This window comes from Trachinotus anak, unplaced genomic scaffold (assembly GCF_046630095.1).
Source record: "Trachinotus anak isolate AG129_WGS33_773 ecotype Australia unplaced genomic scaffold, CSIRO_AGI_Tana_v1 ptg000011l, whole genome shotgun sequence".
NCBI classification, from domain to species: domain Eukaryota; kingdom Metazoa; phylum Chordata; class Actinopteri; order Carangiformes; family Carangidae; genus Trachinotus; species Trachinotus anak.
The window spans coordinates 1,267,814-1,280,523 of record NW_027273862.1 but is presented as its reverse complement, the minus strand read 5'-3'; the positions used below and the strand labels follow the sequence as shown (position 1 = coordinate 1,280,523).

Below are 12,710 nucleotides of genomic sequence, written 5' to 3'. Positions count from 1 at the left end.
CTTACCCTAACCTTAACCATCACAACTGAGTGCCTAACCCTAACCCTAATCCTAACCTTAACCTAAACCTAATTCTAACCATAACTCTAAAATCAAGTCTTAACCCTCAAAATGTGATTTAAAGGTGTCTCAAAAAGTGAGGACCGGCCAAAATGTCCACACTTTCCCAAAATGTCCTCACTCTGTTAGTAAAATACTTTTTTTGGTCCTTACTATGTAGCAAGTACAAGTACACACACACACACACACACACACACACACACACGATCCTACCAGAAAAGAGTCCTCCTCATTCCAGATAGCAACAAGTCCCAGATTTGCCTTGAGTTTGATGTAGGTGGGAGTTTTCTCAATGAACACTCCTGCTCGACTGAACGGTAAAACAGCTCTGCGAAAAGAAAAACACACGTCATTATTTTCCCATTATGTGTGTTCTAACTTTAGGTCCTAGAGCCAAAGGGAGGTTGTAAACGGAGCTATCAGTTGTATCTAACCAGTTGCATCTGGAGCTGCAGGATAGAGATCTGCCACCACAATGCAAATGTATTATTATATTATATATGATTAATTATTATTATCATTATATTATTATTGATAATGTCATTACCTCTGGGTATTACAATTATTATTTTCACTATAACAATCAGTATAAACAGTATATACAGCTGTTTCTGGTCTCTTTCTCTTCTCTCTCTCTTTCTCTCTCTCAATCTCTTAATCTCTCTCTCAGTCTCTCACATCAATAATTTTTAGGGAAATTTTTTACGTTTTACATTTACCTCTTTGTCTGATGTGTTTAGGCTTCGACTATACTGTTTTAATGATTATCATTTCATGCAAGTGTTTTCACAAAGGATCATTTTCAAGATTAGGTTTCATAAAAAATCATAAAAGCATAAAACAGTTTTTCTTCTAAAGATTTATTTTCCAACTGCCACAGTACTCCATACAGTACAGAAACATCACAAATAGATTTCTAAGGTGAAGTCCTGTTGGTGTTTTTTTTTTCTGGTGAGGGTATTATCAAATATGATCCATATGGGTACCATCATGTCTGAAGCAATAATTTACACAGGCAGAATGTAAAGGGTTCAGGGTTTTTAAAGTGAACTTACGATTTGCCATCAATGACCACTGAGCCCTTGGAGAGCTCCACCACCGAACCCTCCAACTTCATAATGATGTTTTTAATGGTGGGATGGCCGCCAGACTCCTCTCTCCTTATCTGGATGTTGAAGTCCTTGTAAGTGCTCCTGCATGAGGAGGTCAGGACGTAGTTACAGGTGGAGTGCAACTGGTAAACATCCCCATCAAAGGTCTTGAAGTGGAAGTTACCCCATGTACTGCAAACCTGGCCATTGTGGACGGGATTCACACCTAAAGAGACAAATCAGGATGTCCAAGGTGATCTTACACAGGTCTTTACTTACATGAATCAATGCTCTCATATTACCTAGATTAAATAAATGTCAGTTTACTGTCTCTACTGACAACCAACAAGCTCACCCGTTATTTTTTCAGGAATCTGGGAGATGGAGTTCACAGGAGACTTTGCCTCTGTTGAAAGAAACAAGAATCATTTGTCAAGTAATCAAAAATAACATCTTAAACCACATTAAAACACAATAAGGATGAACTTTACTGTAGGATATTTGAACTGTCCTATGTGTTACTGCCTAATGAGTATAATATATATACCGCTTTGCAAAGCAGCTACGATGGCAGACAGGGTCAGCCATAGCAGCCACTTGTTTGCCATAGCCATTTGCTTCTCCACAGGAACAATGAGGAAGATGGGTGGGAGGCCCAATTCTTTATACCAAGGGGCAAGGTCTAACTGTGGCAGGTGAGGGAGTGGCATTCCCATAGCTTCATAGTGATTCATGACTGCTGGTCCTGCCCTATGTCACATGTATTTGCATGGTTCACTCTGCTTCACACACCTGATGAAAAGGATGATGTTCGCCTCACTTCTGTGATGCAGATAAATTAGTCCTTGAAGGCCACACACAGCCTGTACTAATGTTGAATCAACAAGAATGGCTAAACCAACATGGTGTTAGTGTTTTTTTCTGACATGTTCTAGATCATACAGATTCACAGATTCACATGTATACAGATTCTGTATACATACACAGTAATGAAGTAGGACCATGGTCCAGCAAAATATGTCCTTCACTCACAAAATAGATCTTTGTGATTACATTTATTTCTACTTCACTACATAATAAAACTGAAAATAAAATGAATACTTTAACTTAATTGCCATTTCAAAGACTATAGCAAACTTAGGGATTTTCTTCGATGAAATAATAAATTAATTTTCAAAAACAAAGTTCTTGTTTTATTTGAGTGGTGTCTCCAAATAATTTGTTTAACTTAACTGTATGCTTAATATGTTTACATTATATTTCATTGACAGCACACTTTTTGCCATAGGACCAATAAAGTGCCATCACATCCTCAAACAGCGTCAGCTGAACTAAAAGAGTTGAAAGCTAACCAGTATTTATAAAATAAAAGATTAGTGGAGAAGACCCTTTGTCATGGAGCATGGCAACCTGTGAGGAAGAGGACAGCGAGAGGCAGGGGCAGCAAGTCTAAGGGGCAATCAGACCTTTTACGACTCTGTGGTGGCATCAGCCATCTTTTATGGTGTGGTCTCCGGGCAGCAGCATCTCCGCTGCTGACCGGAGGAGACTGAACAGGCTGATCAGGAAGGCCAGCTCTGTCCTGGGATGCCCCTTGGACTCAGTGGCGGTAGGGGGCGACAGGAGAATGGTGGCGAAGCTATCATCCCTGTTGGAGAACACCTCCCACCCCATGCAGGACACTCTGACAGCACTGAGCAGCTCCTCCAGTGACAGGCTGCTGCACCCACGGTGTGTGACGGAGAGATACCGCAAGTCTTTCCTTCCAGCTGCTGTCAGACTTTACAACAAACACTGTACTATGTAATTTTTCGTATCTATATATTTAGTATATTATTATATCGTTATTATTTATCGTTCGAAATATTTGTTATTGCAGTTTCTGCAGCCTTCCTTTTCTCTGCACTGCCACTTTGCTGCTGTAACACTGTGAATTTCCCCACTGTGGGACTAATAAAGGCAATCTTATCTTATCTTATCTTATCTTATCTTATCTTATCTTATCTTATCTTATCTTATCTTATCTTATCTTATCTTATCTTATCTTATCTTATCTTAATCACAACCACCAGCTACAAGGACTGGATAACAACAATCCCACCACAGTTTAAGATTAGAAGGAACACTGCTAACTCAACAAGGACAGTCATCTGAGTGGGACACCCTTACATGGGTGGACTGTCAAGCTACATCCAACACAGCTGATCTCATCACAAAGGTAGGATCCTATGATTATATTGTAATCATCAGTCCTCATTCTGATCAGTTTTCAGTGGAACTGCTTTCGACCAAACAAATAATCCCTGTTAACTGTTAGTAGGAGGCAGGTTTCCGTAGCAGGTTTAGAAGCGTTTTTTTTTTTTTTAGAAAAGCTAACAAAACACAATTGAGTATGGTCTGTGTTTCCATTGAGTGATCTTCTGCAAGCTTATACATTTTTTTGGGTTGTTTGAGTTTTTTGAAATTATTGTCTTTCCATTACTCATCTTTAGTTCTCAATTTCAATTGAACGTCACATTAAGCAGGTTAATGAGATATTTTTTATACGGCTGCACGGTGCTGCAGTAGTTAGCACTGTCGCCTCACAGCAAGAAGGTTTTAGGCTCGATCTCTGGGCCTGGGGCCTTTCTGTGTGGAATTTGTATGTTTTCCCTGCATGGGTTCCCTCCGGGTACTCTGGCTTCCTCCCACAGTCCAAAAACATGCACGTTATGTTGACTGGTGACTCTAAATTGCCTGTAGGTGTGAATTTGAGTGTGAATGGCTGTATGTCTCTATATATCTGCCCTGTGATTGACTGGTGTCCTGTCCCGGGTTGTACCCTGCCCCTTGCCCACTGTCAGCTGGGATTGGCTCCAGCCCCCCTGCGACCCTATGGATATGTGGTCTAGATAATGGATGGATAGATGGATGTTATTTTTGTGCTGTGAGCATCACAAATTAAATTCCCATAGCCTCTATCGTATTGGGGCCTGAGACAGATATCTGAACCTGGACAAATAAAACTACAACAGCATGGAAAGATGCCACCAAAAGGAAATTAAAAAATATATAATTTTGTAGTTTGGTTCAACCAACCCTTTAAAACATGAACAGTGAGTTGAGGGAAACTTTAAGGGTTGGGATAACCACTGCTGAAAACTGCAACTCAAAACCAAACCTATGTCCTGTATTTGAGTAGATGTTTTCAGTTAGTTTCTGCCTGAGGCATTGACCAGTGAGAATGAAAGCAAAAGCTCAGAGCCTCAGCAGATGCCTTTGTCATTATTCAAGCTTCAAGGAGAAAACATCCACAACAGCCAGATCTGATTTAGACCTGCAGGAGTAATTTTCCATGGTAGTCTTAGACAATTATGATAAACAAAGACTACTAAATACTCACTTGAGTGTTTTTATTTGCTTTGCTTTATCATATTTTGACTCAAGCGATAAAAGCTTAAAACTATCCAAGGTGTGTTCAGATCTCTGAGTGATTAACACTTTTGCCTTTTGTTTTCTTATCATCAGCAGTCATCTTCAACAATAGAAAGACTCAACAGTGACTCAACATGAATGGAAAGCTGAGATTACTTAAATTCACCTCACTTCATTACAGATCCATTAGTATTGTTTTACTGTCCACAAAAATGAGATTATGAGGCTGGGTGACGTGGGTCTGCTCTGTGCTGCACAGTCAAGGGTGTAGCCCTGCTATCTACACAGCAAGACTAATCAGCAATTGTTTTCAGTCATGCTGCTTGAATCCTGTTGTTCCACAGGCGGTTCTGTAAATCACACCCACAACAGTAGCTCATAATAATGCCTCCACCATGAAACATAATTTACAAAGAAGGAAAATAATAGTTTCTAAGGTTCAAAAGTCACTTTCTCCCATTGGGAAAGTGGTTTACGACTTTTGTATGTGTTTATCCCAGCAAGATACACAGCTGATTAATAATTTCTTTCTAAAATAAAATGTTTAGGTCAGTTTCAATATCTATTAATATCTAATAGATATCTGAAACTGCATGTCATGATGAGACTGTAGGCCTCTGTTTTCATAGTGGTATGAGTGAAGCCAGGATACCAACACTGAAAAGGTGGGTGTAATTAAAAATAATGAGCTGTGTGGGTTTTTCGTCTATGAGCCATCTCAGCCACCAATATTGTAAATCATATTATAGTCTGACAGAACTTTATTTGTAAAAATTCAGTTCACTGAGATCTATCTAGACAAATTAATGTTAACCTCCAATCTCCACACATTTGTGGAGAAATACTAAATCTAAGAACTGTGCATGAAATCAGCAAGTACTCAAATATACGTTACTCCCTGAAATGTATAAAGTTATGCTGTATATAATATATTCACTATAACATTATAATATACACTCATCGGCCACTTTATTAGGTACACCTTGCTAGTACCAGGTTGGACCCCTTTTGCCTTCAGAACTACCTTAATTCTTCCTGGCATAGATTCAACAAGGTGCTGGAAATATTCCTCACAGATTTTGGTCCATATTAACATGATAGCATCACACAGTTACTCCAGAATTGTCAGCTGCACATCCATGATGTGAATCTCCCTTTCCACCAAATCCCAAAGGTGCTCTGATGGATTGAGATCTGGTGACTGTGGAGGCCATTTGAGTACAGTGAACTGATTGTCATGTTGAAGAAACCAGTTTGAGATGATTTGAGGTTTGCGATGCGGTGCATTATCCTGCTGGAAGCAGCATCAGAAGATGGTACACTGTGGTCATAAATGAATGGACATGGTCAGCAGCAATACTCAGGTAGGCTGTGGCGTTTAAACAATGATCAGTTTGTACTAAGGGGCCCAAAGTGTGCCAAGAAAATATCCCCCACACCATTACACCACCACCACCAGCCTGAACCGTTGATACAAGGCAGGATGGATCCATGCTTTCATGTTGACCCTACCATCTGAATGCCGCAGCAGAAATCAAGACTGATCAGACCAGGCAACGTTTTTCCAGTCTTCTACTGTCACGTTTTGTTGAGCCCGTGTGAACTGTAGCCTCAGTTTCCTGTTCTAGCTGACAGGAGTGGTACCCGGTGTGGTCTTCTGCTGCTGTAGCCCATCTGCTTCAAGGTTCCTTGATCTTGACCTTGGTCGTAATGAGTGGTTATTCGAGTTACTGTTGCCTTCCTATCAGCTTGAAGCAGTCTGGTCATTCTCCTCTGACCTTTGGCATCAACAAGGCATTTTCACCCAGAGAACTGCAGCTCACTGGATATTTTCTCTTTTTTGGACCATTCTCTGTAATCCCTAGAGATGGTTGTGCAGGACAATCCCAGTAGATCAGCAGTTTCTGAAATAAACCAACCCGTCTAGCACCAACAACCATGCCACGTTCAAAGTCACTTAAATCACCTGTCTTCCTCATTGTGATGCTCAGTTTGAACTTCAGCTGCCATGTGATTGGCTGATTAGATATTTGCATTAACAAGCAGTTGAACAGGTGTACCTAATAAAGTGGCTGGTGAGTGTATATACCTACACATATGTATCAGCGGCGTGTCGTCAGCACAAGCAAGGCAAGCCGTGCTAGTGCAGTTAAAGTTGAAATAGACATCAACTAGAACTATACTGAAGTGGAAGTGATATCTCTCATTACATCTGATCTCAAAACAGTTGTCGGTCCCATAAAGCCATTGTAGCTATCATTTCTGTCATTTTATGGGTGTGACCGTGTCCTGTTGACATAGTGTGTGGCTCGTCAAGCGGAGAGGACAGCAGCCTTTCTTTGCGGTGTACACATGCTCATTGAGGATAATCCTGGAATTAGTGTGCTATGCAAGCCGTACTGAGCTTCTATCGTTCTGAGATCAGTTATGATACTGCACACATCATACACATGCACAGACGTGTGTGAACATTAAGTGTTAAGATGCAGCAGTAGCAAGTAAACAAGCAAATTACATGGATTTATCATCTCTGTGCAAGATCTGCTATAAGTTTGAGAAGTTTGAGACAGAATATTGTTACAGAAGTAGAGCAGCTACTTTAAGGGATAGCTCAGTATGTATGTTGTGTGCGTAATTAGAGAGAGAGACAGAGAGCAAGCAGTGAGCCTGGCAACTGCAGTAGAGAGTAAGTTAGCAGTTAGCAGTATAGCTGTGAACGTACAGTGTGATGTATGTACACTTTAGGCTGTTTGTTAGTAAATAAAGACTACAGCTCCTTAAAACCCTGTTTCCTCTGTCTCCCCTGTGCTGCCCAACTTGGCTGCTCAGCTCTGTAACAGTCACTGCATGCCACTGATTGTAACATATATTCTGTTGTAGCCACTGACAGTGAATTTATATTTCTTTATTTCTTTCTTTCATCATCCAGAGTATCTGTACAGTGTTATAGAGATTGTCTGTCCTGTCCATAATACACTTACCTGATGATCAGCACACCTGCACCAACCTGCCCAAGTGTTGTAAAAGTAGCTGAATTTTTAATTAGGAAATTAAACACATTTTTGACAATGTTAACACAATGAAACTTATATTAACAGACCTAAGCTTTTACCAGTCTTTTCTATGACAGAAAAAAAATTGGAACAGAAAAACCATTTCAGCTTTGTTGTAATAAATTTGACATTTGGTTTTGATGGTCATCAGTTATCAGTCAGAGCATGTTGACCTGGGCTAACTGAACTCGGTGAAGGACAGATTTGTTGGTGAAAACTACCCAAAAGCATCCCAAATTATACCTACTTGCCCAGAACAACCTTTTCCACCCAATTAAGTAAAAGAAATGGCCCAGTAGGGCTCAAACAACCCATCTGCCTGCATGTAATCCTTCAGCCTAATTAGCAATGTAATCCTGAAGCATAATTTCCTACTGCAGACTGACTAATGGGTGTCTGCTATCAACACAGACAGTTATAGAGTTGTATGGAGTTGTTGGAAACTGCCATGTTGCAATGATTTTTATTTCAGTGGTTTTGAAGCCCCAGTTGCATTTTTGATTTTACTTTGTGACATAAATAAAATAGCTTTTCATTAATTTCTGTGACCCTATAGTTAGAGCTGATGTTGTCTGGGCAAAACTTGAATTTTGGTTTACATGTGGAAAGAACCACCAAAACAAAATCTCACCAAGAGCCACAACCTAAATTTGAGGCTACAGTGGGCACAAGCTCACCAAAACTGAACAATTGTTGACTGGTCTGTTAAATCTGGATTTCTGCTCTGGCAGAGGTGGTAGGTTCAGTATGTGGTGTTAACAACACAAATTCATGATCCCAACCTGCCTTGTGTCAACAATCCAGGCTGGTGGGGGTGGTGGTGCACTGGTGTGGGGAATGTTTTCTTGTCACACTTTGCGCCATTAATTAGGCCAATAAATCATTGTTTGAATGCCACAGCCTGAGTATTGTTGCTGACCATGTACTTCCCTTTATGGCTACTTCCAGCAGGATAATGCTCCATGTCACAAGGCAAAAGTCGTCGCAAACTTTGAACATGACAGTGAGTTCATTGACCTCCACAGTCTCCAGATCTGAATCCAGCAAATCACGTTTGGGATGTGGTAAATCTGCAGAAATTATGTAACGCAATTGTAACCCTAAATACTGCAATTGATACCTAAAATACTGGTTACGTTACAGTTGATAGTCTTTTCAGAATAATAAATTAACAGCGCAAATGATATATTATCCATAATAGACTACCTCCTTTCACTACCTGCTAGGACTCAGTGTTGGTTGCTATGGAAGGCAAGGGTGGAGACCCAGGGGTGCTGATCTCTGGCATTACAGACTGGTCAGAAGGACTTGGAATGTCACCTCTCTGGCGGGGAAGGAGCCAAGTTGGTGGAGCAACAGCGGTTAGATATAGCTAGGCTCACTTTTACCCACAACAATGGCTCTGGACCAAAACTACTGGAGAGCCAGAAGGTCAGAACGTCGTAGATGCCTCTTGTGGTGACAACCTGGTAGACACCAGTGGTGGGAGGCTATTAAGCTGAAAAAGCAGGCCTTTTGGACATGGATGGCCTGGGGGTCTCCTGAAGCAGCAGATAGGTACCGACAGACCAGAAGAGCTGCGGCTACAGTGGTCACTGATACAAAATACAAAATCCATACTTCACATATATCATTGCAACAAGGCAGTTTCTGACAACTCCATACAACTCTATAACTGTCTGTGCTGCTAGCAGACACCCATTAGTCAGTCTGAAATAGGAAATGATGCTTCAAGATTACATTGCAAATTTTTAAATAGGTTGAAGGATTCCATGCAGGCAGTTTGGGCATCCATTCTGGGGACCTCAGAATTGCCTCTCTGGTTTGTGCAGATGATGTGGTTCTTTTGGCTTCATCAAACCTACAGCATGTACTTGGATGGTTTGCTGCTGATGACCTTTGGGTAGTGACCAAAAAAATGAGATCACAAATACAATAATCCCCAAAATGAGTTTTCTCCATAAGATGGCCATAAAATGAATTTCCTCAGCAAGCGGGCTGAGCTCACCCTGACGCCTTGTTTATACTGGCTTGTTGAGGCATACACTGACAGCTGTCGATGGATGTGTGGTTGTATTTCATTTATACTTCATTTGGAGGGTGTCTACATGCACAATAGACCTTTGACTATGTATTCCACACATGACCACTACAAATCAAAAATGGAGACATTGGTACAAGAAGAAGAAAACCTGCTTTGTCTGCTGTATTTATTCTTTTAAAGATAAATTGTAGGGTTGAGGGTAGCAGTGTAGCTCCTCACACACCCTCTCTTCAGACTCAGTGTCCATGTTTGTCTTACAGCTCAGGTGCAGTTAGAACCCCGTAGAGCATGTGTGCAGTTGTTACCCTTGTAGTGTAGCAACCACACAGACACACAACAAGCTCCTTTTTTATAATTATGAACTGGTAAATGTCAATGCTGAGTGTTAATGTGTATAATATGCTCCTTATATATGCAAAACCTCAGTGTAATTTGTTTGTCTTTTGTTACATTTTTCTGCATTTGCCCCCCCCTCCCCAAAAAAAAGAACCAAGACATCACTATTGGACTAATAGTTATGAGGGTTGTTTTCCCATGTATTGACCCGGTAGTCTGACTCAGAATTTGGTTACACAATCATGTCAACATTGACCAGAATGAAGGGTGTGGGGTTTGGCTTGGTGTACATTTTGAGGTTAATATTATTTGCATTTGGTGGTGAAGGAAATGTAGAAATGCATGGTGTTCATTTTGATGTGGCACATTTTGGAGACTGGAACGGGGGGCCAAAGGCAGTGCTCATGTCCACGATAAGAACTCCTCCCCTTTAAAATCACTGGTCCACTCCTGCACAAATTTGTACATAGCTTCCAAGGAACAAGTGAGGAATGAATCAGAACCAACCTAATAGTTGATGAGTTTTTAGTAATTACTGTGATGCCAGGACTATGATGAATTGATCAAGAACAGACTGGGAGATACCATGTTAATAAATCATGTATCCTAAACATGGCAATGAAGACATTCATTAACACTGACAAATGTAGTTATCATAATTTTTCCAAATCTATATGGAGAAACATTATAGAATCATTGAGTGTAACTAACATAAGTATAATGCTGGTATATTGTATCTCTGCAAGTGGCATTCATTTTAAAACTTTACATTTTTGCCAAATGATGGAGCTTTTCGTAAGTATGCCAATACTTAATATTTTTTTAAAAAGCAGTTTGTCTTCGGTGTAATTGCCTTTTACACACAGATCCATGGTTAAATCTTAAAGTGGCATGGTGGTTTAGTGGTTAACACTATCAGCAAGAAGGTTCCGGCTTCAAACCAGCCAAACCTGCCTGTGGAATTCGCATGCTCTCCTCATCCCTGTGTGGGTTTCCTCTGGGTACTCCGGCTTAGTCCAACAATCCATAGACGTGCAGTTTAGGTTAATTTGGTACTCTAAAATGCCCAAAGGTTGTGATTGATTGGTTTTTTGTCTGTATGTTAGTTCTGTGATAGACTGTCGACTGGTCCAGGGTGTATCCCGTCCTCGCCCAGTGTCAGGTGGGAATGGTTCCAGCCCCCCAGCCAGCCTAAAAAAAGAATAAGTAGTATGGCTAATGAATGAAAATGTACTTTTAAGTTATCGTCATCACTAATGCATTTGAAAATAACATGGATGTGAATATTATTATATTTGTGGCCTGAATATTATGATGAAAATACCAACCTTTGTTGTTAAAGAACTTATTGTGAACCAATGATGAAGTAAAGCAGGACTACTTTGAGTTGCCCAAGAACATTAGCTAATGTTGAGGTAATGAAGTAACGAAGGACGACCTGTAAAGTACTCAGTAGGATGTATCACTTTAAGAGGACAGAAAAAAGAGTAATGTTTCAGTGATCAGAAACATATGACCAGTTATTGTTTTGTGCCACTCAGTGGTGGCTTTAAAATTAATGAGGAACACAGATATTCATTCATTATTCTTTTATTTATTATGACCTCATGATTCATTCATCATTATCATCATTACTGACTTCATAGTGCTGGCTTCAGAGTCATCAAGGAACTACTTATTAATAACTCATCAACTATCAGGTCCTTCCTGAATAGTTCCTCTCTTGGTCCTTAGTAACTATAAGTCTTACCATGTAATAAATATATACACCACAAATATAATGTAACCTTTAGTCACCAGTGAGTGGGAACTTGATAGGGCGACCTGTAGCAGTGTGTTCAGTGGTAGGTTTGGCTCTGACTTGAATGCAATGTGAAAAAGTTGCACAACATTACATTTTTTTTTTCAATCTGAAATGTGGCAGCACATGGTCAATGTGTGTTTTTGCCTCCTTTAACCAACAGTGATAACTGGGCTGAGACTTTGGTGGTTTGGGCCCAATCACAACAAATCAGTACCTGTGGTTTGACCTGGATTATTTCTGAATCTGAATGTAATTTTTTATCAAAGCGGGCTTACACAGCAAATATTTGATAAGATGCAAGTAATTCTACCTAAATCATGTGTACATATAGACATAAAAAAGGTTCAGTGGAAACTCCCCTTTATCTTTTATCATCAAATTGTGATGTAATATGACCAGTTAGTTAGCTTAGTAATGGACAATCCAAAGGAATAATCACATTGAGTGCCACACATGTAGGCTATACTTTCATTTATGAGTTTAATGTTGTTTTATAAGATTATTACAAATGTACCATTAGCTTTAGTAATAAACACTTATTTGTCATTGTTCTGAACTGTTAACAGAACATGCAGGTACAAATATAGAGGATTTGTATGATGTAGTGCCATTTAGCTGATTAAACAAAAATATGAAACAGTAATGGGATCTTACCCCACTGAGTCACATACATAAAATGAATTAAATTCAGGTGTGAGATAGTGCATATACTTGCACTTTAGTATATTACAGTGTGTGAAATGTGGGGGTTCCAATAGTGGGACATAAGAACCTCAACATCCATCTTTGGCCCCCATTCCAGTCTCCACAAAGCACCAAATCAAATTGAATGCCATGCATTTCCTGATTTTCTTCACCACCACATGCAAATAATATTGAGTTTGAAATGTACACTATGCCAAGAACTG

At 39.9% G+C, this 12,710-nt stretch overlaps 1 protein-coding gene across 1 annotated transcript in view; it reads right to left on the bottom strand.

Annotated features, from left to right (window-relative positions):
* Positions 1-1,885, bottom strand: part of LOC139628022 (mucin-5AC-like) — a 117,364-nt gene extending 115,479 nt beyond the window's left edge. The window contains exons 1-4 of the mRNA XM_071489329.1: positions 1,699-1,885; positions 1,507-1,557; positions 1,116-1,377; positions 274-388 (exon numbers count right to left, since the gene is read on the bottom strand). Coding sequence (XP_071345430.1) covers positions 274-388; positions 1,116-1,377; positions 1,507-1,557; positions 1,699-1,885 — 615 coding nt within the window. The remainder of the gene's footprint in view (positions 1-273; positions 389-1,115; positions 1,378-1,506; positions 1,558-1,698) is intronic.
* Between the last annotated feature and the right edge of the window lie 10,825 nt (positions 1,886-12,710).